At 42.3% G+C, this 25,656-nt stretch overlaps 1 protein-coding gene across 9 annotated transcripts in view; it reads left to right on the top strand.

Moving 5' to 3' along the window:
• Positions 1-25,656, top strand: part of MTA1 (metastasis associated 1) — a 388,726-nt gene that overhangs the window by 182,972 nt on the left and 180,098 nt on the right. For all 9 annotated transcript variants that reach the window (XM_089681495.1, XM_089681494.1, XM_089681493.1 and 6 more), the window contains exon 13: positions 21,151-21,302. In XM_089681495.1, coding sequence (XP_089537621.1) covers positions 21,151-21,302 — 152 coding nt within the window. The remainder of the gene's footprint in view (positions 1-21,150; positions 21,303-25,656) is intronic.

Genomic DNA, 25,656 nt, shown 5'->3' with positions numbered 1-25,656 from the left:
AATTAATGAGGGACTCCTCAATGCAGATGTTTTGCTGGGGAGTATAGAAATCTACAAATTTTTGGCTAAGGTGATTTGCGAGGGGCTGAATTTTGTGGAGCCGGTTAAATTGAGGGTTACCTCGAGGATGACCGAGTGTGTTGTTGAAATGCATAAAACACATTATACTCTCAAATCTTTGCCTGGCCATGGCAGCAGAGAACACGGCATTTGATGAATTGGGTCTGTGGACCAATACAACTGGAATTAATTTCTTTTAGTAATGCCCATGTTGAGGGTTAGGCCCCAAAAAAATGTAAATTTGAAAACCCGTAATGAGTTTCCATGCGACTGGTCTGGCAAGGTTTGAATTTTGGTTGGCTATGATAAAATGTTTTGCATATAAATTGCTTTGATCCACAATCAACGCATACAGATATTCTGTGAAAAACAGCTCCAAAAATCAAGGGGAGTAGTTAAATTTTCTATTTCCACCTGGGATGGGCAGTGAACGGGGGAGGTACGGGTGCTGCAGAAATTTTGGGCTGCCAATCGGGATTTGCAAGCACATCCGGAAGGATACTAGGAGCTCTATGGGCCTGTGAATGAATTCTTGGTGGCTGCGGGACAATACTTGTGCTCGCCACCGCACCGGCTTGTACTGGACTTATGAGACTCGCCACATCACCAAGTCATACTGCAGTGCTGGTATTATTATTATACAGGATTTATATAGCGCCAACAGTTTGCTCAGTGCTTTACAATATAATGGGAGACAATACAGAACAATACAGTTCAATACAAGAGGGTTAGGAGGGCCTGATCCTGGGAGCTTACAATCTAAGAGATATGTGAAAGACCAAGATGTACTAGACCGCTGGTGCTCGCCAGTTCACCAAAAGGTAGCGTGGCACTAGTACTGGCATTTTGCTTCATATGAGGGTTATCAAAATTTACTGACAAGTGCTAACAGAGATCAGGCCTGATTCTGCCAACACTGCGGTTTTGTGTGTGTAATATATCAAGTGACCTACTGACACTGCACTTGCTGGGGGAGAAGGGGGGGTAATCGTAGGGGCTAAACGCAGGTGCCGGGGCTGATCCTGCTAACGCTGCGTTTTTGAGGACGCTATGTTAATGTGAACGCTGGTATAGTGCTGACCTGATCAAAGATATTGATCCGTTCAGACACTATACTAGCAATGGAGGATTATTGTGCATGAGCATGTTCCTGGCAATCAAGGGGTTAAATGTGATGACTGGTGTACTGACGAGCAATCTGACGCTATCTGGGAGTGGTGTGAAAACCACGGGTGCGCGAATCACGTATATACAGTTGTGTTCAAAATAATAGCAGTGTGTTGAAAAAAGTGAATAAAGCTCAAAATCCTTCTAATAGCTTTTATTTCCATACACACAAATGCATTGGGAACACTACACATTCTATTCCGAAGAAAAATATATCAAATTTGTGTTGTTCCTCTAAAAAAATTGAAGAAAAGTGAATATTAGACTGTTCAAAAAAATAGCAGTGTTTGTATTCTTCTTTACAAACTCAAACATTCACTATATAAACTGAAAAATGTTTGACGATTTTGCTTTCCTTTGAATCACTTAATTAATATTTAGTTGTATAAGCACTGTTTCTGAGAACTGCTGTACATCTGTGTTGCATGGAGTCAACCAACTTCTGGCACCTGTGAACAGATATTCCAGCCCAGGATGATTGGACTACATTCCGCAGTTCTTCTCTATTTCCTGGTTTTGCCTCAGAAACTGCCTTTTTTATGTCACCTCACAAGTTTTATATTGGATTAAGATCCGGGGATTGGGCTGGCCACTCCATAACGTCAATCTTGGTCTGGAACCAAGATGTTGCACGTGTACTGGTGTGTTTGGGGTCGTTGTCTTGTTGGAACACCCATTTCAAGGGCATTGCCTCTTCAGCATAAGGCAGCATGACCTCTTCAAGTATTCTGATGTATTCAAACTGATCCATGATCCCTGGTATGCAATAAATAGGCCCAACGCCGTAGTATGAGAAACATCCCCTTATCATGATGCTTGCGCAACCATGCTTCACTGTCTTCACAATGTACTGTGACTTGAATTCAGTGTTTGGGGGTCGTCTGACAAACTGTCTCCGGCCACTAGACCCAAAAAGAACAATCTTACTTTCATCAGTCCGCAAAATGTTGCGCCATTTCTCTTTAGGTCAGTCAATGTGCTCTTTGGCAAATTGTAACCTCTTCACGTCTTTTTTTCAACAGTGGGACTTTGCGGGGGCTTCTTGCAGATAGCTTGGCTTCACATAGGCGCCTTATAATTGTAACAGTACTCACAGGTAACTTTAGACCTTCTTTGATCTTCCTGGAGCTGATTGTTGGCTGAGTCCTTGCCTTTTTGGTTATTCTTCTATCCATTGGAATGGTAGTTTTTCGCTTTCTTCCACGTCTTTCAGGTTTTGGTTGCCATTTTAAAGCATTTGCAATCATTTTAGCTGAGCAGCCTATCATTTTCTGCACTTCTTTATATGTTTTCCACTCTTCAATTAACTTTTTAATCAAGGTACGCTGTTCTTCTGAACAATGTCTGTAACGACCCATTTTCCTCAGAATTTCAGAGAGAAATGCACTGTAAGCAGCATGTACAGCATTTGCTGCCTTCCTTCCTTAAATAAGGGCAATAATTGCCACCTGTTTTTCAAAGAATGAATGACCTCACTAATAGAACTCCACACTTCTATTATTTTGAACATGCCCCTTTCAATTAGTGATTCAATTACACAGAATCAGCAGCATGTATGTCATGCCTGTTGGGTCTGTTGGATTTCTATTATTCTACTACACCTGCTAGTAAACTATTTGCCATGTAGAAATATAATTTCTACCAAAAACAGTGATTGATCAGGTTAGTGATGTCTGACTGCTATTATTTTGAACATAACTGTAAAAGGTTATGACATGTTGGACAAAGAGTAGCATTGCCTGATGCACTGCTGCTTTTCTACAAAAGGCGCCTCAAGATTTCTCTCTACTCTTTAAGGAAATATTTCCTTCCCCCATAACTATATTTTGGTTACTGTGCGTACTATTCCCTGGGTAGATACGCCTAGCATGGTATAAACCCCACATACTCTCAAATGTTCTGAGTGGACCATCTGTAGAAAGTTGTTTTTTTTTTTTTCCCTACTCTGCATCAGTCAGGTTGGGTATAACCTTTTTTGCACTTAATGCTGATACTACTATTCCTATTCAGGGTACCCCCTCCTTTAAAGACTCAGTTGCTAGGCTAAAACCTCCTTTATGCCACAGCTATCCACTGTCTACTTAGCGATTGCCCAAAGTATGGCTAAATGTGCCACAGAAATTCATGATGAGATCTTTGCTCAAAATTGCAACTTTAATCTTTGGCGTTGATATTTTGTGTGGATGTCATGGGAGAACCTGAATCAACGCATTTCCAGAAAGTCTTTGCTTTATGTGCATATGCGCAGCATCCTATGCCTTAAAACCTGGACAACTGAACTGGTGCCGGAAAATTGCCTGTTGTGTATGCCCTTTGAGAACAAGCTTCTGTTGGTAAGTTTCTCGATAAATACATTAAGACAGCTGCTGATGGCAGAGGTTTCATATCTCACTATCTAAATCACACTTCACTCTGAATTACCTCCTACTGCATGGTTCTCACCCATGCGCCCTTCCCAATCGTAATCATGATCTACTGCAGATCCTTCTGGTCGTAACAAACACTCTCTTAGCCCATTAGAGCTGATAAAAAGCTTTCCTCATGCCAATAGGTCGTCCACTCTTATAGTGGTAATGGGGTGGTCTACGGACACCTTTTAAAAGAAAAGAAAGGTAAAAAAAAACCTGATCTTGCTTCCTTTTCCTGGAGACATACAATTATATATATATATATATATATATATATATATATATATATATATTGAGTTTTCTAGAAAAAAGTAAATACAATAAAATAAAATCTAGCTAATACAGAGAAAAAGCCCTTAGCTATTTCCCAATGCTTAACAAAACATACCAGAAAAGCAACAGACGATACACCAAATATCATGGGTCATAGCAAACAGTAGATCATAATAAAAAGCATGGAGACACATTTAGTAACTGTGAGAGCAACAGAGGCAAGAGTAAATGGGTTAGAAAGCCAGCAGTCCCAAACCGCATCGAACAAATGGGGCTTCTTCTGAAGCTCAATGATGAGTTTAAAAAGTGGGAGGCTATTGTTAACTGTAGCCATGAGTATAGTGGGGACAGTGACATCTTTCTACGCATATAGGATGGTCTTGTTAGCATAAAAATATAATATTTGTGGTAAGAGATGCTCATATTTGGAGATTGACAGGTCTCCAAAAATACCAAAGAGACGGTTTTTAGTGTTGGAAATATTAGGCAGGCACAGGGTCGAGGAGATGAAGGTGTTGATCTCTGACCAAAGGGCCTGAATAGCTAGGCATGTCCAAAGGCAATGGAGGAATTCAGCCACTTCTCTGCAACCTCTGAAGCAGAAAGCGTCTGAGCGCACACCCATTTTATGTAGGTGTACAGGGTAATGTGACTATGGTGGAACAGTTTAAATTGGATAACCCTATTTTTAGAGGACACTTTTGGAGGATTTGTAAGTCTTTTCAATCTTTGACCCTTCTGGGTCTGTAATATGTAGGTTGAGTGAGAGCCATTTCTGTTGGGCCACAGAATATCTGTCATTAGTGTTACTAGTAAAAGCAGAATAATATAAGGATATCGGGGGCGTGGCTTGGAGATTGAGCCGCATGGCAGCACACTGAGTGAGCTGTAGGGTGAAGTCAGCTTTTGAGCCATTTAAGCGGTACACAACAGGACGATCATGGGCAGGATCGTTAAGCCCACACCGCTTGCATTCCGGGTCTTCAGCATGACATATCCAGGATCCTTTCCAGAATAGAGGCACACAGACGAGCAGCCCTGCTGGGAGCAAGATTGCACCTATGCAGCACGAGGAGGTTCACAGTGAGGAGTCTCTACCAACATCTGAGGATAGGGTAAGAGAAGACGCTCACCCCAATCCACCACTCACATATTCTGAGATTACACAGCTGCAGATCTGAAGAGATTGTTCACAGCTTCTTTAACCGATTTTGAAGGAAGATCTCCTATCTCTCTCTGAGCAATTGATAACCATGCAGAAGGCTGGTGCTTACAGGGACAGGGCGATCTCTGGGCTGGAGAAAGTTTCTGAAACACATGCCACACACCTGATTAATGTGAATCACCACCTAGAAGATCTAGGTAACAGAGGGAGATGGCATAACATTAGAGCCAGAGGCATCCCTGAATCTGTGTCTGCTGAACAGCTCATGTCAGCCTTACAATCCATCTTCAATAATCTTTTAGAGTAGCCTGTGGACACTGTCATTGATTTTGAGAGAGCACACAGAGCCCTTAGGCCAAGGGGGATGGATGGCTTTCCTCCCAGAGACATTATTTGCTGTTTTGCCGATTTCACAATGAAAGAAGAAATCCTTAAAAAAGCCCGGCAAAATGAGCTCATTACTTTTAAACGGTGATGAACTTGCCCTCTTTCAGGATCCATCCCCTATTACGCTGAAAAATAGAAGAGCATTACGCCCCTACTGGCCGTTCTGCAGGAGAAGGGGATTCCTTACAGATGGCGGTTTCATTTTGCCTTACAAGCGACTCTTCTCAGTCTGCCTGCTGACCTTCGGGGTTTCTGTGATGATCTCCCACTTCCGCACGTGGAACTTCCTGAATGGTATGAGGAATTTCGACTTCCATCAGCAGTGCCTGTCACTGCATGCATGCCTCCACAAACCCCTTCCAAAGCACAGTCCAGGAAGACCAGGCACCAGAATCAGGCCGGTCCGGGCTCCAGGTTGTCCTCTCTGAAGTCCAAACAGAGCTAGAGAGGATTTTGATACCTGACTGTGCCTAATCAATCTCTGTCCTCTCTTCTCTTTTGAAGACCTTGCTGTCCTCCTCCGGAAGGATGAGGCGTTGGGGGTTTGCATGTTGGGGGGGTCTTTCATGCGGCTAACCACTGCAGTCTGGCCTTCCTGGATGCGTGTTCATCCTAGCTTCCTGTGTTACTGCCTGATATAGGTAGCCTAATTATTAGTTGTGTGCTTAATCAGCCTGGTGCAGCTCTTTTATATTGCTTATGGCCTGATGGTCGGGCTGCTATCTATAAATGGCCAGCAGGGCCCATGTGGTCTAATAGTTTTGTGCCATTGGCTATTTGTTTGAAATTGTTGCACTTATATAAGGGTTCTTTCTACTGATTGCAAATGATTCTTGGATATATGTTGACCTTTATGATATAGTTCTTGCAAATACCTGAAACATGCATTTAATATTTGTGATGTTGGAGCAAATAAAGGAGGGCATTTCTTGGCCAGGGCCTTGCGTGAAGCTAAGCTAAATGAAGATATCCATGGGGTCAAGAACTCGAAAGGTACCCTGGAACACGATAGTAAAGTGATTGCGTCATTGTTCCATCAATATTACACCAATCTGTATAATTTGCCCCCCACTCACACCCCAAAAGATCTTAAAGGTGAAAAACTTAATTGAGGATTTTCTTAGGAAAATCAAACTGCCCTACATAAACTGCTCAGATGTCAAATTGCTAGAATGCCCCATTGGGGAGGTGGAACTGGCTAATGCTATCAAAAGCTTAAAACCGGGGAAAAGCTCAGGCCCAGACGGGTTGACATCACAGAATTATAAGAACTTTAATTTTTTGCTCACTACGCCTCTACTCCAGACCTTTAACTCTCTGACTACGTCTCAGCCAATACCCCCTTCTTTCTCTCTTGCACATACTACTGTTATCCCCAAAAAAGATAAAGACCCTGCTGAATGCACGAGCTACAGACCTATTTCCCTACTCAACACTGATATAAAACTGCCTACAAAAATATTAGCTAATCGACTTAGGCCTTATCTCTCTGATATCATTGGTCTGGAAGAAGTCTGTTTCATGCCGGGTAGGGAAGCACTCGACAATATTGTCAAGGCCCTTAACCTAATATATAGGGCTACTGATGCGGAGAAGGCCTTCGATCCTGTGTCTTGGGACTTCATGTTTTCTATGTGTGCTCATATCGGACTGGCACCTAACATGCTGAATTGGATCGCTGCTCTGCATCAAAACCCCACGGCTAAGATGAAGGTCAATGGCACACTCTGACACAATCAATATTCTGAATGGAACGAGACAGGGTTGCCCTCTGTCTCCCCTTCTGTTCATCCTCACCCTTGAACCCTTCATTCTGGTTCAGCAAAATGAGGCGATTCATTGATTTCGCATGAACAATGAGACTTACAAAACGGCGGCATACGTGGATGACCTGTTATTTTTCATATCTCAACCCCACATATCCGTGCCTAACCTTTTGAGCTTATTCGACTTCTACCATTTCCTCTCGAATTTGAAAATTAACTACACTTATTCAGAGGCTTTGAATTTAACTGTCAGCTCTTCCTCTTCAGCCCTCATTAAGCGAAATTGCTCTTTCAAGTGGGTCCCTCTAGCCCTTAAATATTTAGGCATTTGACTTACTCCAAGTCTGGAGGATTTGTACAAGAAAAACTTTGTCCCCTTATTATGCAAGATTCGGAACGATCTTAAAACCTGGCATGCGAAAACCTTCTTCTGGTTTGGCAGAGCAGCGATCATTAAAATGAATATTCTTCCTCGAATACTGTACTGTATGAATGCTCTCCCTATTAGGCTCCCCTCCATCTTTTTTAAGCAATTAACAACAGGCTCCGAGAGCCTTTGTGTGGGCCAATAAAAAACCATTGATTCGATTTCAACTAATAACGCACATTAAATGTTCCAGTGGTATGGGGTTGCCAGACTTTACAAAGTATGATTATGCTACTCATATTCTCTTAGAATTTAAGCTCGAAAGAGCAGGGCCCTTGAATCCCTTGTGTTTTGTTTTGTTACTGTATTGTCTCATGTTCTGTCCCCCACTATAATGTACAGCGCTGAGCAAACCTTTTAGCGCTATATAAATACTGTATAATAATAATAATTACCAGAATCATAGACTGGAGTTGTCATTCCATACATAAACATTGGGTTTCCCTTGAAAGCTCCTACACTTCAGCTTCTTTAAGATTTTCACCATGGTTGTCCGTTTACCTATTCGAAGCGTCTGATCGCTCATCCCTTAATTGGTGCAACTTTAGATACGTATCATGATTTTGCAAAGATTGAGTGTTTTGCTAGCGCTCCAGGCCCCCTCACTCCCATTGCTGATAATCCCGAGTTTCCCCATGGGTTGGAATGTGGAGCGATTCTGGTGCACGAGTCGGGTCTATCTCTATTTGCAACTCATTGTCTCAAGCGAGGGGGAGTTAGGTCCAAAGGAGAGCTTCAGGAGATATGTGGTCAGGTGTCTCTCCCATACTGGACTTATTTTCAAATACATAATTACTTGACTAACCACAGATGGAAGGTAGTCCTCTCCAGACCTCTTATGACTCTAGAAATGTTATGTCTGAAAGGGAAATCCGTTGACAAAACCACCTCTTTGGCCTATTCTTGGCTTCAAAACAATATTTCTGTCACCCACGACAATTTTCGGCTAGGTTGGGAATCAGCCTTTCAGGCAGAGTTCTCCGATGACAAATGGAGAAAAGCCTGCATTTTTGCTCGCAATTGCTCCATCAGCACCAGGACTCAAGAAACCTCTTACAAATTGTTAACGCGTTGGTATGCTACGCCGGACAGGTTAAAGAGGTGGTTTCCCCAGACGTCAGACTAATGTTGGCACTGTGAGTCCGCTCTGGGCTCCTTGTTCCATGTCTGGTGGCAATGTCCATGACTTAAGCCATTCTGGGATGAAGTTTGAGAGTTGATCTACTCTATTATGGAGACTGCATTGCCCTTAACTCCTGAATGTTGCCTCCTCCATATTTCTGAGTGCTCGTTGAAATCGTACAAGAGATCCTTGGTGCGGCACTTTTTGAGTGCGGTTAAGTCCTTAGTTCCCAGACATTGGAAGACCACTCATACCCCCTTGATGCAAGACTGGATAAGAGAGGTTAATGTTATTCAGGAATTGTAACGGACACTGACTATGACTGATGACATGGTTCCCAGGTTTCACAAATTGTGGTCCAGTTGGTATGCTTTCACTTTTTCGGAAAGATATAAAGGGCTGATGGGCGCAAATAGCTCTTTTTCTCTTTTGGACGTGTGGGTCATACTGGTGAATTCTGTGCATCTGTTGCAGAGATGGATCTGTCCTTACTCGTGCTATTTTCTTGCTTTCTTTCCTAGCTTTTCATTTTCCTCTGTTCTTACTTTTCTTTCTATCAGACTTGATTGTACCTGCAAATTGTAAATGTTTTCCTATGTGAATTCTTCCTAATGTTTTGATTATGCTACTGAGTTTGCTCCAAAACTAATTTGTAAACTGTACTACATGATATGATAATATGCTATGCTTTCTTGTAGCTCATTCTTGTTCATTTGTCATACTTTTTCTTTCTGAATAAAAGCCAATTGTTTAAAAAAAAAAAAAAAAAAAAGGATATTAGTCCAGTGATGTCAGATCTACGATGTTTGTCTTCTTTTTATACTCAGGAAAAGATTTCAGGACTTACCAACCCCTGCATAGGAACTTCTGTCCTTAAAGCTTTACAAAATGCTATGCACAATTGGAATGATTATTTTGGTAGCCATACGACTGTGAAATGGAAGACACAGCCATTTGTGTAATATATAGTTAGACTTGTAATGACTCCTTTTACATCTGTGTCAAAATCTCTGATGCCAGAGAAAATCTTCCCCTTCATGGAGATCATTTTGTGGATTAATTTGCTTCCTGTCTGCTTTTACCTTCAAATCTTTTCTTACTGACGTGAACAACTACTTCCATTGACTGTGTTCGTGGTGTGCATTGTTCTCAAACCCTTTGGGATCTTTCAGCGTTTGTGCCTATAGTCCTCCAAACACCTGAAATCTGTCATCCAAAACCTGACAGTTGCTGTTTTCCATACTCCCTACAGGCTGCACACTGTCTTTTTTTTTTTTTTTCCCCCACATATTATCTTGTTATTAACCTCCCTTCATATACCCTCATCAGCATGGCAATCTTGTATATGTCTGGTTTCATGAGAGAGGAAATAAAATTCTTGAGACCTTCTATTAGGTATAACCCATTGTCTTTTATGATATGGATTTTTACTGCTATGCAGATTGTCCCGAAGACAGAACAGGAGTATTTCCTATTTCTTGGGGAGCTGGTTTCTAATCCCCTCTGCTCAAGAAGGCTATTTACACAACCTGGAACCCAACTACCTTATGTTATGATGTTGCTTAACCATCATACTTTTCCTTACCTCCAACACACATTTGTTACATAGTCCGGTTTAAAGAAGACATCTAGTTCAACCAATAAAAGGGGAAAAAAAATTTACACAATTCTATACCCACAGTTGATCCAGAGGAAGGCAAAAAAAAAAAAAACTCCAATAAAGCAAGACCCAATTTGCTCCAGCATGGGGAAAAAAAATCCTTCCTGATCCCCCAAGAGGCAATCGGATACTGTATTCCCTGGATTAACTTTACCTATAAATGTTAGTATCCAGTTATATTATGTGCATTTAAGAAAGAATTCAGACCTTTTCTAAAACAATCTATTGAGCTGGCCAGAACCAGCTCTTGAGGGAGTCTATTCCACATTTTCACAGTTCTTAGTGTGAAAAATCCTTTCCATATTTGGAGGTTAAATCTCTTTTTCTCAAGATATGAGTGTGTCCTTGTATTCTGTGATATTTTAGTAATGGTTTGTACAGGGGTAAAAGGATCTCTCTCTCTCTCTCTCTCTCTCTCTCTCTCTCTCTCTCTCTCTCTCTCTCATACCTCTTTTAATACAAGAAAGGATTTTGCTTGTTTTGCCATTATTAAGCTTATGATCTACCAGAAGCCCCAAATCCTTCTCCAACATTGATTCCCCAGTTTTCTTCCCCCCTAGTATGTATGATGCATGCATATTCTTGGCCCCCAAGTGCATTTATTAACATTCAACCTCATTTGCTACAGTTTCCCAATTAAACAGTGCATGAGGTCAGCTTGTAAGTTGGAGATATCTTGTATGGACATTATTCCACTGCAAAGCTGGGCGTCATCTGCAAACACTGAAATGGTACTTTCAATCCCAGACCCTATATCATTTATAAATATATTAAAAGTAAGGGTCCCGACACTGGACTTTGGGGTATACCACTAACAACCCTAGGCCATTCAGAGTATGAATCATTAACCACTATTCTGTGAATATGGTCTTTTTAGCCAGTTTTCTTTCCATTTACAAACTAATTTTTCTTTTCCTGTAGACTTTACCTTACATATTAGCCATGTTTGGGGAACTGTTTCAAACGCTTTTGCGAAATCCAAGTATGCTACTTCAACAGCCACTCCTTTGTCTAAGGTTTTGCTTACCTCCTCATAAAAAAAAAATCAGATTTGTTTGACAACGTCTGTCTTTCATGACTTCCTGATGTCTGTTACTTAAAATATGTTTCTTCTAGCAAGAACTCCATCTATGTGGTCGTTCATAAAACTCTCTAGTATCTTCCAAACTATGGAAGTTAAACGAACAGGTCTGTAATTATGTGGTAAAGACTTTGATCCCTTTTGAAATATAGGCGCCATATTGTTGCCATCCCTTCTAGACCTGCAGGCTGAAAATTGCTGGTTATGACTCTGATACTGGGCACGACATTGCCAAATTGTATCAAAAGTGGTCTAAATCCCCCTGTGCCTGGGGTTTCTTTTGTGGTTCCTAACCACTTATGGCCCACAGCACATTCGGCTCTTGTTTACCGTACTTAGCTGTTCTCATTCACCTACTGATTCAGAACAACCTGGGGAGGCGATTACCTAATACCCTTACCACCTGGATATTCCATATGTTAGCACATTCCATCCTTATGTTGCATACCTCTGTTTTATATCCCTGTTTGTGCTGAAGATGTTTCTCCTGCTCAGTAGTTTTTGAGAAAACCTCTCCACATAGTGGATTATTACAAATTATTACAATTAAAAAAAGAAACTCATCCTGAGATCTTTATTGGTCCCTCATTCTATTTACAGTATGTGTTGACTTAATTTAGAGTCCTGTAGATCCTGATTGAACATATACACCTGTGTTCTAACTCTTGACACTTTGCACTCCTTGTGCAACCTATAACCAATATTTTTTTTCTTGAAAGACCCACCTAAGATTTACGTCTCCTTTTTCTGTCCACACCAACAGCAGTAAGCTTTCTTGGACTCCTCTTCCATTTGGGGATAGATTAGCACTGGAGACAGTGTTCTCCTTTTTTCATGATGTTTCCTTGAAACCTCATCCTTTTTCCTGCCAGGTCTGCTGAATGGTAAGACGTTTTGCCAGTAATCCCCTTAGGTGTCCTCTACACAATGTCTCCTCATGTGCACCCCCTATCTTTTTTTCTCTCAACTCTTATTGGAATATTCCCCTTGCTGCTTCTTCTACTACTTCCACTCAGCTGGGTGGTCATTTTTTATTTCATTAGGCTCCTGTCCATCCAAGAACAAGTCTCTCCTTCCATCACTAGGCTGTGTCTCGGTAAAAATTGGTTCTGGGGCCTGTACAGCAGATAGAGTTGTATGCTCCATTTTTAAGCAGTGTCACTGTCTTAATTCTGTTTCATGTGTTTCCCCAAACCATTGCTTGCTAGGCGTTCAGTCTCCACTGTTGTTCCTGCTGTGAGGTGTTTCTGTTGTTAGTTTGTTTTGAGGCCTGTTGGAGTTTGTATTTTCTTTGATGGACCAATTGCAGCTGTTCCGCTATCTTGTTGCCAACCTTGCAAGTATTGCTTGGGGACAGCCCATAGTCTGTAATTTACTTCCAATGTCCTTTACTGCAAAATACAGTTAATAACATGCCTATAAATTCCATATCTTGGAATACAGTACATATCTGTTTTTTGTTTATTGCTTGGCAACAATTCTGCAACCTAACAGAGAGGAAGGGCTTATATGCCCTCTTACCCCTCGTACGCTGTCTGTCTTTGTTGTACTGTGCCATGTATTGTCCCCCCCTATTGTACAGCGCTGAGCAAACCCTTTGGCGCTATATAAACTCGTAATAATAATAATAATAATAATAATATGGGGACATTAGGGGCAAACCCAGGAAAGCTATCGCCAGTCTACAATCACCTGAAGTTAGCGGCATATAACCCATGGTTTATAAATCGATTCCATTATCTTGTACTCTACTTGCTTCAAAATTCCTCTTATATTTTAACAAACCATGTATTATTTGCTCCACATCCTATTTAATTTTGTACACAATGCTCTATAAGATGCACCATCATACTATTATGGGTTAATTTTGGGAACACAGGAGAAAGTTGAATGAGTAGCATAGAACATCGTTTTTGCTTTATTTTGCCCACCTAACCATTTTAATACCCCAGTTATGCAAAAGAGAATGATTCAGTCGGTTATGTGAACACAAGACTTTTTGGATCCTTTTGCTTAGTAAATTTAGCTCTACATGGGCTAATGCAGAACTTGCCACCTTTATAAAGTGATACTTCTCTTTTAATGTTTATACTTTTCAAAGTGGTCAATTTCTGTTATTTCCCATCAATTTTTATTTTATGTGATCTGACAGCATTTGACACATATGTTATAGAACAATCTCTTGTCTACACAGTAATTTAGGAACGTCTTTTTTTTTTTTTTTTTATTTGTCCAATTAATTGAAGTTCTGCCCTGTGTAATGCACCTTGGCTTTTATTCTTGCTCATTGAAAATACTTGCTTCTGAAACAATCTTTTTCTGAATATTTCCCAATGCAACAAACCATCACCTTTTGAGTTCCCCAACAGTGTTTGTAAAGGCATAATTTTTATTTAAAATTTTTGTTGCTTTTTGTGTCCCTGCTGGGGAGTGTAATACCTCGATTTGTCTTGCTGACTAGTGTTATCAAGACAAAGTGAGGGACATTCAAACCCAGCAAGCCGATCCCAAAAAACCCCCAAAAAAAACGTATTTCCCATCCACACAAACCAGGTAGATAGAGGAATTCATCCCCCCCAGAACATTACATTTCTACAAGTTTTTAGTTCTGACAGAATTTAAAGCTGGCTGTAGACTGTTGGTTCAGCAGGGACCAGCCAAACTTCAAACCATGTATGGGCAGGCTGAATGTACCAGAGTCGATCAACTTTGGTACAACCAGCCTGTCGGATTTTACATGCGATTATTGCTAGCGGCTGTTATAGCTACTAGCAGTAATCCCTGTGTTTTTCTGGTGGGGACAGCTGCCCGTAACCCCACCCCCACCTCGTTGGGAGAACACAATGGCCCTGCAGGAGGGATTCGCAATTGAGCAATTTTCTTTCCTGCAACCCGTGGTTGCAGGAAAGAAAATTGCTCCATCTATGGCCGGCTGAAGATTATTCTATTGATATATATTGCAACATGCATCTTTTATTTGATTATCTGTAAAATTTGCTCGTTCAATATGTAGGGAGAACAACAAGAAGACTTTGCATGATATTTGATACTGAAAATTGATGTTTTGGTTTCTTTGTATAAGAATGGTATATTAAATATTTAAATTACAAAATCTGATGCCACATAGACTTAATTTTGTGTGGGATATTACTAATTTTTATGTATAGACTGTGTTGTTTTTTTGGTAGATAGTGTCCCTTTTTCTGCAGTGGTTAATATATAACAATCAATTTATACCAAAATAAATTCCCTTTATATGTTTATCAATAAGATAGCTATGGTGAAGATAAAGAGTGAGGCCTGGTATGGATTAGTGCTGGGGACACCCATGTAGTTTTTTTGCCATCATTCTTTTGTTTACATTCAGTGGTTGGCGGGGAATCCTGCTCACAGCTGAGACATTGGTTGTTAAGGGCATGGCAGCCACCTACTCCTTAACCCGCTATTCACTGCTAAACGCCAGCAGAATGCCAGCACAAAAACAGCTAATATAAGTGTTTTTTTATCCAGTGTTTTTTTTTTACTTTTTTTTTTTTCTTTTTAACTCCTAGTGTGCATGAACCCTAAAAGCCTTTACTGCTCATCAGTTTAGAGTTAATGGTGAGCTATGGTGCTAGAATTGTTGCATTTGCGGCAATTATTATTATTATACAGTATTTATAAAGCGCCAATAGTTCGCTCAGCGCTGTACATTATAAAGGGGGACAGAACATGTGACAGAACAATACCAATACAATGCAAAACATGAGGGGATCGAGGGCCCTGCTCTTTCAAGCTTACAATCTAGGAGGGAGGGGATGGTGGCACAGGAGGAGATAGCTGTGGGGGATGGAGTGGTAGGAAGAGTGGAGGAGGTCGGCAAGTTAGCAGGGGGCGGGGTAGGCTTCCCTGAAGAGATGGGTTTTCAGGGTGCGCCTAAAGGAGAGGAGAGTAGGTGATAATCTGATGGGTTGGGGCAGGGAGTTCCAGAGGATGGGTGACACCCTGGAGAAGTCCTGGAGGCGGGCATGGGAGGAGGAGACCAGGGAACTAGAGAGAAGGAGGTCTTGTGAGGAGCGGAGTGTGCGTGTTGGGCGGTACTTGGATATTAGGTCAGAGATGTAGTTCGGGGCAGTATGGTGGACAGCTTTGTACGTCAGTGTTAGGATTTTGAATTTGATCCGTTGCGCAATCGGAAGCCAGTGGAGGGATTGGCAGAGGGGGGTGGCGGAAACGGAGCGGTTGGAAAGGTGAATGAGTCTGGCAGCCGTATTCAGGATGGACTGAAGCGGGGATAGCCAACGGCGAGGCAGGCCAGTGAGGAGGGAGTTGCAGTAGTCGAGTCGTGATATGATGAGGGAGTGGATGAGCTGTTTAGTGGTTTCTGGAGTTAGGAACGTGCGGATTTTGGCGATGTTGCGGAGGTGGAGTCTGCACGAGTTAGTTAAAGAGTGGACTTGGGGCTGGAAGGATAGGTTGGAGTCCAAAATGACACCAAGTACTCTGGCCTGCGGGGCGGGTTTGATGGTGGCGTTGTTGGACATGATGGAGAAGTCAATGGGGGGTGGCGTCCGGGCTGGAGGGAAGACAAGAAACTCGGTTTTGGAGAGGTTCAGTTTAAGGAAGTGGAGCGACATCCAGTCTGATATTTCGCTCAACAGGTGTGTGATTCGGGTGGAGACCGAGGGGGTGAGGTGGGGGGTTGAGAGATAGATTTGTGTGTCGTCGGCATAGAGGTGGTAGTTGAAGCCGTGAGAGTGTATGAGTTGGCCAAGGGAGGAGGTGTAGATGGAGAAGAGAAGGGGCCCGAGGACAGAGCCTTGAGGGACCCCAACAGAGAGGGGGAGTGAGAGGGAGGTGGTGGCATTATAGGTAACGCTGAAAGAGCGTTGTGACAGGTAGGATGAGAGCCAGGAGAGAGCAGAATCTCTGAGGCCGAGGGAGTGTAGTTTTTTGAGGAGGAGGGGGTGGTCGACTGTGTCGAAGGCCGCAGAGAGGTCAAGGAGTAGGAGCACTGAATAGTGGCCATTAGCTTTGGCGGTTAGCAGGTCGTTGGAGAGTTTGAGTAAGGCAGTTTCGGTGGAGTGTAGGGGACGGAAGCCGGACTGTAGGGGATCGAGGAGGTTGTTGTCGTTGAGGTGAGAGCATAGGCGGGTGTAGACTAGGCGCTCGAGGAGTTTAGATGTAAATGGGAGCAGGGAGATGGGTCTGAGGTTGTTCGGGTCATTGGGGTCCAGGGAGGGCTTTTTAAGTATGGGGGTGATGTGTGCATGTTTCAGAGGGGAAGGGAAAGTGCCGGAGGAGAGGGAGAGATTGAAGATGTGGGTGAGGGAGCGTAGGATGGAGGGGGAGGGAGGTTGTAGGAGTTGTGAGGGGATAGGGTCAAGGGGGCAGGTGGTGAGGCGGGCATCAGAGAGGATCTGGGAGACTTCTTCGATGGTAGTAAGGTCAAAGGTGCGGAGTGTTGGGGGAGCTTCAGTATGAGGAATGTAGGGTGGGGTGGGAGAGGAGGTAAGAGCAGTGGTGGGGCCGTGGGAGAGGGGTGTAGAGGGGGTAGCTGAGTGAGGGGGAAGGGGGTTGGAGGGAGTTTGAGCAGCGACGAAGTCCCTGTGGGTTATGTCGAGGGGGAGGGGGGATGAGGGGGTAGCTGTGTGAGAGGGGACGGGTTGAGAAGGTGTGTGAGTTGCGGCAATGTCTTTGCGAATTGTGTCAATCTTGTTTTTGAAGTGATTGGCAATCTCAAGGGCAGTGAGTGAGGTGCTGGGTGGAGGTGGGGGTGGCGAGAGTAGAGAGTTGAAGGTGGAGAAGAGTCGGCGAGGATTGGAGGAGAGGGCCTTGATGAGGGTCAGGAAGTAGGCTTGCTTGGCAGTATGGAGGGAGGAGGTGTAGGTGTGGAAGGCAGATTTGTATCGGGTGAAGGCTTGTTGGGATTTGGTTTTGCGCCATAGTCGCTCCAGGGCACGACTGTGTCGTTTGAGGGTTTTGGTGTGATCAGTCTGCCAGGGCTGGAGCGGTCGGGGTCTGATGTTGCGTGTGGTTAAAGGCGCTAGTGAGTCAAGGGCTGTTGACAGCGCATTGTTGTAGGCGGACATAGCCAAGTCGGGGCAGGACAGGGGGAGGATGCGGTCATGGAGTTGATCAACTGCGGAGTGGAGGGAGGCAGGGTTAAGGTTGCGGAGGTTACGGCTGGTAGTAGTGTGACATTTGGAGGGGTAGGCATTGGAGGATGAGGAGATAGAGAAGGTAATCAGGTTGTGGTCAGAGAGAGGGAAGGGGGTGTTAGTGAGGTTGTGGGGAGCGCAGCGGTTGGAGAAGACAAGATCAAGGATATTACCGTCGGAGTGGGTGGTGGATTGTATGCACTGTGCAAGTGCAAAGGAGGAGGTTAAGTGGAGGAGACGGGCTGTGTCCGGGTTGTCGAGGTTGACAGGGATGTTGAAATCCCCAAGGATGATGGTGGGTAGCTCAGAGGAGAGGAAGAAGGGTAGCCAGGAGGAGAAGTCTTCCAGGAAGCGGGGTATGGATCCAGGAGGCCGGTATATCACAGCAATCTTTAGGGGGGTTGGGGAGAATAGTCGGACGCAGTGGGCCTCGAAGGAGGAGAAGGATAGGGAGGGGGGGTTTGGGAGGACTCGGAAGGTGCTCAGCGGTGACAGGAGCAGGCCAACCCCACCACCTTTACGACCGTTGGGCCTGGGTGAGTGGGTCCAGGTGAGACCGCCGTAGGAGAGTGCAGCAGGGGAGGTAGAGTCAGTGGGCTGGATCCAGGTTTCCGTAATCGCCAGGAGGTTGAGGGAGCGGGAAACAAAGAGGTCGTGGATGGCGGTAAGCTTGTTGCACACCGATCGGGCGTTCAGGAGTGCACATGAAAACGGGGGGGAGATTTTAGGGAGCAGGGGGACAGATACTAAGTTGCGGGGGTTGCGGCAGGACGTGGAGGCGGGAGGGTTTTGTGCGGGTGAGGGAGGTGGTGGAGGGCCAGGATTCGGGGAGATGTCCCCCGCGGTTATGAGGAGGAGAAGGGCGAGAAAGGTGGCATGGGAGCGGGATGTGCAGGAGCGTGAGAAACTACTAGTGGAGGTGTTTGGGTCAGTGGGAGAGCGGAGTAATAGGAGGAGGTGGTGGGTGCCATAGAGGGGTGAGGGAAGCAGTGAGGGCACAATATACAAATGTTTGGGAGGAGCAGAGGGATACAGTGAATGGATTTTGGGAACAGAGGAGAGGAAAATGAGAAGGAGGAGTGGAAGAGGCATTTTGGGGAGGTGATGAAAGCAATAGTAGGGAGATGATAGCAATGAGGGGTAGATGTACAATTTTTGGGGTGGAGCAGAGGGGTAAAGAAATGAGATTTGGGAACAGAGGATAGTAATATGAAGAGGAGAAGAGGGGTGTATTATATAAAAAGGTACACGGAGTGGGACTCAGGTATGTAAAAGATATTTCCCAGGGTGTTTCCTTGCAGTCTGTCCAGCATGCAGTAGAGTTTCTTGCTGTTGTTGTGTCTTCCTGCTGCTTAAGTTCTCCTGCTTTAGTTCAACTGCTGTGTTTAACTGCTCTGCACTCATTCAAAGCCGCACTCAATCATAAGCAGCACCCCCATCAGAGACTGTGCCCCCCATCAGAGATCTCCCCCATGAGCTGAACTAAATTTATAGGGAGATGCTCAAATGAGCATTCAACTCCGCCCCAATTAGAAGCTGATAAGGCTCACATGAATAAGGGGGGATGTTTCTTAGGAACCAGGCTACAGTCATAAACCTGAGTGCGCCTAGAGGTGAGGACAAGTCAACAGATACACAGATATAATTACAACATTTGTTGAGAATTTAACAGGAGTCAATGCGTTTGTCTGGTTAAGAGTGGAGGTAGCAGATAAATGCAGTTACCCAGAGAAGAACAGCAGGAGTCAATGCGTTTGTCTGGTTAAGAGTGGAGGTAGCAGATAAATGCAGTTACCCAGAGAAGAACAGCAGGAGTCAATGCGTTTGTCTGGTTAAGAGTGGAGGTAGCAGATAAATGCAGTTACCCAGAGAAGAACAGCAGGAGTCAATGCGTTTGTCTGGTTAAGAGTGGAGGTAGCAGATAAATGCAGTTACCCAGAGAAGAACAGCAGGAGTCAATGCGTTTGTCTGGTTAAGAGTGGAGGTAGCAGATAAATGCAGTTACCTGTGAAAGTAGAGAAGGCATAATTAAAGTGCTGTGTTTAACTGCTCTGCACTCCTGCACTCCAATACCTGACGTGTGGTGCAGTTGCAGTTTACATGCATGTGTTCACCTTTTTAATGTTCTTATTTTAATACATTTTATTATTTTATTTAACTTTTTTTATTCATTGCTAATACAATGGAAATGTAAAAAAAAAACGTGATAAGATTGGGCAGGTGACAGATATTCTTTACTGAGACATTGGGAGTCAGTTAGACCCCTGATGTCTCCCCTTCCCTCCGAAGCAGCTTTCCTGGCCACATTGCACGCACTGTAAAAGTGATAGCTGCTCAGATCACTTTTACTTTACAGCCAGGAGCACAAGCTTTACCCTCTACTGCAACCATTAGCTTGTGCCTAACCCTTCACACTCTGGACCTGCTAAATACGTCCAAAGAGCTGAAATGGTTAAATAAGAATATTGAATTTGCGGTAAATACGGCAAAATTTGCAAATGTGTACAGTAAATATTGCACAAAAATCATGTTATAATGTATGTTAAAGTAGTTTCATTAAAAAATACATAAATATACTCATGGTATAAACAGTTGGTATTTTAGGAAAGTACAAAATATCAATGAGGGAAACTCTATAATAGCCAGTAAGTTGAAAGAAAGCAATGTTCAGTGTGGAAGCATTATGCCCTTATTTCAAGAATGTAAATAATTTGCACTGGTGGAAGATCATTCTGTGGATGAAGGCACACTAAGGCCCCTTTCACATGGCCATCATCCGTTCAGTAATGTTTTGCATAGAAAAAACAGATTCCGTTTACATCAGTTTATTCATCTGTTTTCAGTTCAGTTTACAACAGTTTAATCTGCCCACCAGCATGCTTAACAACCACAACTCACTCCTGCTATTGGGGTTTCCCTGCTGACAGCAGAGTATTTAAAAAAAAAAAAAAAAGCATACAGGCCCCCCCACCCCCAAAATCCATACTAGACTCTTATCCTGGCATGCAGCCTGAACTATGCCAAACCACATGCCCTCCACAGGGGAAAGTACTTTACCTGGGGGAAGGGGGGGGGGGATGAGTTTGGGGCAAATCACCTTGCAAGGGTGCAGGGGGTGACTTATCAAAATCTGAGGGCGTCCTTTAACAAGGGGGCCACCAGATAACCCCCTTTAAGAATGGGTAGAGAATAATCACTCCTTCCAGTGCAGTAATACTAAAAAATGTTGGAATACAACACAAAAAAGGACACCAAATTTAAGTATTAATATTGCTAAACATACATATCTATTGCATTTGTTAAATAAGACTTTTTGTAGCGAATTGACCTCTTTTGAGATAAATATTAAGTTATATTAAGGTAAACATTCACGTGGTATTTCTCGCTTAGTGACCAAATCATTTGGTACTATTGTTGCTTAAGTGTTTACTGTAAAATTTAATATTTTAAATTTGTGGGTTTTTTTCTTTTTTTTCTTGATAACTTTACACAGCAACACAGTCCTACCAGTGGTATTCATGGGGACCTCCAAATATGCAGTGTCGATTATGTGCATCATGTTGGGCTTACTGGAAAAAATATGGTGGTTTGAAGATGCCAACCAGACTGGACGGGGAGAGGCCGGGTCCAAATCGTAATAATATGGTATGTTAATGTGTCTCTTTTTTTTTTTTTTTATATAAATGTTTATTAGTTTATCAATCAAAATACAAATCACATTCACATTTCTATTAAAAAGACATTCAAACAATCTCCTCCTATTTGCATAAATTATTTAAATCCCTCTCCTCAACCCTCCCTCTTCCCCCTCCCCCCCCCTCCTCAGCCTCCTACCCCCATCCCGCCCCACCTGCCTCTCCCACTCTGCGGTTTCTCTCTTCTCCTTTACACCATACATTTCTATTATTTCTAAATCCATTTCACGGGGTGTTATATCCTCATATATTTCACTTTTTCTCTATATTCTTCCCATTTTTTCCACTTTGTATTGTACATCTCCATCTTATCTATATGCATGTAATACAGTCTTTCTAACCCGCATATCTGGTTCATTTTGCCCATCCAATCCTCCTCTGTTGGCACCTCCTTTTTTTTTTTTTCCAGAACCTAGGTATCAAACTCTTCCCTGCCCTCAAATAATGCCATATCCCCAAGGCCTTATATAATTTCACTGGAAGCTCTGTGATATGGAGCAGACATAACTCTGGATCTAATCCAATATTAATTTTAGTGATTTTCCTTACTAAATAAACTATTTTCCGCCAAAACACCTGTATTCTTGAACACTCCCACCACATATGACACCACGTACCCACCTCTCCACAACCTCTCCAACACATCCGTGAAATCTCCCCATTCAATTCATGCTCTACATTAGGTGTAATGTGCCATCTCACCAAACACTTGTAATTTATTTCCACCTCTCGCATACTAATATTTTCGTGAGTTAATCTGAACATTATCCTTTGCGCCTCCTCATCTATTTCCCTTCCCATGTCTCTTTCCCATTTCTCTATATATATTAATTTTGTGTCTGTCTAATTCGGTTAATATTTTATATATTTTTGCAATTCCGTGTCTCCCATCTCCCCGTGCTTCCAACAATCTCTCATGGATTCTACTCTTTTCTAGTTCTCATAGGCTTTGGGAGACTCTCAAAAAAATGTTTCAGTTGGTAATATCGTTATCTATCCATCTTATTGAAAACTTCTCCCTTTTTTTCTCCAACTCTTCAAATGATCCCAATTCCTCCCCAACCATTATATCTCTCAATTGCGCCTCTTGTTTTATAATCCAATTCCCTGCGATGTTTTCCTGCCCAGGGGTAAAATATTCTGTGTTTCTTAGTGGCATTAACTGTGAATTAAAAACCCATCCCCTCTGTCTGTGTAACATTTCGCACACTCTCAAAATGTTAAAAGTATACATACTTGTGCTATCCTCTAATCCCCTGTATTGTGCTGGCACCCATATAATCTTACTTAAATTTGATCCACTCAGTGTATTTTCAATTTTGACCCAGCTTTTCTCTGGATTATGAGTCCAATCAAAAATTCTCGCCATTATCACTGCTTTATAATATCTCTTAAAGTCTGGTACACCCAATGCGCCTCTTTCTTTACTTCTAGTCAACACTTCATAGCGTATTCTAGGCTTTTTATTCCTCCATATACAGTGGGGATCGAAAGTTTGGGCACCCCAGCTAAAAATTTGTATTAATGTGCATAAAGAAGCCAAGGAAAGATGGAAAAATCTCCAAAAGGCATCAAATTACAGATTAGACATTCTTATAATATGTCAACAAAAGTTAGATTTTATTTCCATCATTTACACTTTCAAAATAACAGAAAACAAAAAAATGGCGTCTGCAAAAGTTTGGGCACCCCACTGTATATCTTATTATAAGTTCTTTAAAATATGCCTGTGGGAGTTTAATTGGAATCATTTGAAATTTATACAATACTTTGGGCACAATTACCATTTTTATCAAATTTATGCGACCTATCCAGGACGGGTTTCCACCTCCCACTCTCTTCAGCTCCTCCTTAAGCTCGTTTAATAGTGAAATATAATTAGCTTTATATAGATTCTTAGTTAAGGCTGACAGTTTTTTCCCTAGATACTTTAGTTCTTTATCTCTCCAAACAAATGGGAATTCTCCTTGTATTTTTTTTTTCACTATTTTTAAGGTTTATATTTAAGATTTCGGTTTTTGTCGGGTTAATTTTTAAATTTGATAATTCCCCGTATTCCTTCAGTATCTTCATCAAATTTGGAAGTGACATTCTGGGATTTCCAACATAGAACATCAAATCATCTGCATAACCTGCCACCTTATGTTCTCTATCTCCTATCCATATTCCTTTTATATCTATGTTCTTCCTTATCGTAGACAGCAGTGGCTCCAATGATAAAACATATAACAGTGGGGATAATGGGCATCCCTGTCTTGTACCATTTGACATCTCGAAAAGCTCCGATCTTCCTCCATTAACCATGATAGCGGCAGTAGGCCCTCTATATAACCCTCCGATCCACTTTCTCATTCTGTCTCCTATCCCCATCACCTCCAAGGTGTCCATCATAAAGCCCCAGCTCACTCTATCAAATGCTTTCTCGGCGTCAATTGACATCAGTATCATTGGGGTTTTCCCTTTTTTACCTTCCTGTATGAGCAGCAGTGATCTCAAACCGTTGTCTCTACCCTCTCTCCCTGGGACAAACCCCACCTGATCCTCATGTATCCATTCCGGCATCAGTTCCTTCAGTCTATTTGCCAAAACCTTTGCATACAATTTAGTATCTACATTCAGCAGCTCTATTGGTCTATAACTCGCACACTGTGAGGGGTCTTTATCTTCTTTATGGATTAAGACTATATTAGCCTGTAAGGATTCTCCCCTCGTTTCCATCTCATTTCCCAGAGCATTCATATATATCTTCAACTTCGGTATTAATAGCTCTTTATATTTTTTATAATATTTTACCGTATATCCATCTGGGCCCGGGCTTTTCCCCACCGCAGTACCTTTAACGCTGTTTTTATTTCCTCTAATGTAATTTCTGCTTCTAGGGAGTTCAATTGTATTTCGCTTAATTTTGGTAGACCTGCCTCTTTTAGGTATGTTCTTCTTTTTTCTCTATTTACTGTTTCAGTTTTATTTATTGTATCCTGCGGTATGATATTATATAACTCATTATAGTAATCCTTAAATACTCTAGCGATGTCTTTAGTTGAGTGCACTAATTCACCCTTAGGGTTTCTTATTTTCTCTATGTAATTCCTATTTTTCTTTTTCCTTAAAGTTCTCAATAAATATTTTCCCGGCTTATCTCCCCATCTATACCTTTCACTTATTACTTTGTTAAAGACTCTTTTTTTTTTTTTTTTTCCTCCATTACATTCTCTAGTTCTTTCTTCTTTATTATTTTCTGCATTATCTCCTTAAACATTTCCCTTTTATGAGCCTGTTCAAGATCATATATTTCATTTAGTAGTCTATTAATCTTTTCCCTCCTTTCTTTTTTCTTTTTTGCCCCTATTGCAATGAGTAATCCTCTAATGTAGGCTTTGTGGGCCTCCCATACTGTTGCAATCGACACATCCTCTGTTTTATTCTCCTCGAAAAACCATTTAATTTCCCTCTCGATCTTTCGGTCGGTCTCTTCATCCATAAGGAGTGCCTCATTCATCCGCCAGACATAACCTCCTCTCTCCTCTCTACCCCATCTTGACTTCATTGCAACGGGCATGATCCGACAGAGTACTTCCTCCAATTTTTACTTCTACTACAGACTCTATAAATCGATGTGCTACCAATATATAATCCAGTCTAGAATAAATCTCATGTACATGTGAAAAAAAGGTATAGTCTCTATCTTTCATATTCCTGATTCTCCATATATCGACTAATTGACACTCATGCATCAGTTTCTTTAATAATCTCAAGAACCTGCTCTCCTCCCTCCTCACATAGGAGGTAGTATCCATCCACGGGTCCATACAGACATTAAAGTCTCCAGCTATTATCATACAACCCCTTTTGAAATCCATCAATTTTTTCAATACACCTCTCAAGAATATCTCCGGTTTCCTATTTGGACAGTATATAATAGCTATTGTACACTCAATTCCTTGTAATTTACCCCTCAAAATCAAAAACCTTCCCTCCGGATCCGTTATTCTCTTCTCCACCTCAAACCTTATATTCTTTGCGAAACCTATAGCAACCCCTTTTGCTCTTTTAATTGGTGAGTCCGCATAATACCATATCGGAAAATATCTAGTCTTCAGCCTAACCTTTGACTCCATCTCTAAGTGTGTTTCCTGTAGAAATACCACCGAAGATGTTCTATGTTGTAGTTCTTTAAATAACCTGAATTTCTTCTCAGGACAACACAACCCCTTTACATTATAAGTTATAAATTGGATTTCTTCCATCTTACCCTACTCCTTTTAACTCCTTCTTCCTCCTACCCTTCCTCTTTCTTATTTCTC

This window comes from Staurois parvus, unplaced genomic scaffold (genome assembly GCF_062004578.1).
Source record: "Staurois parvus isolate SC_StPar_1 unplaced genomic scaffold, SC_StPar_1.0 ptg000267l, whole genome shotgun sequence".
NCBI lineage: Eukaryota > Metazoa > Chordata > Amphibia > Anura > Ranidae > Staurois > Staurois parvus.
This window is presented reverse-complemented; position numbering and strand designations above follow the sequence as displayed.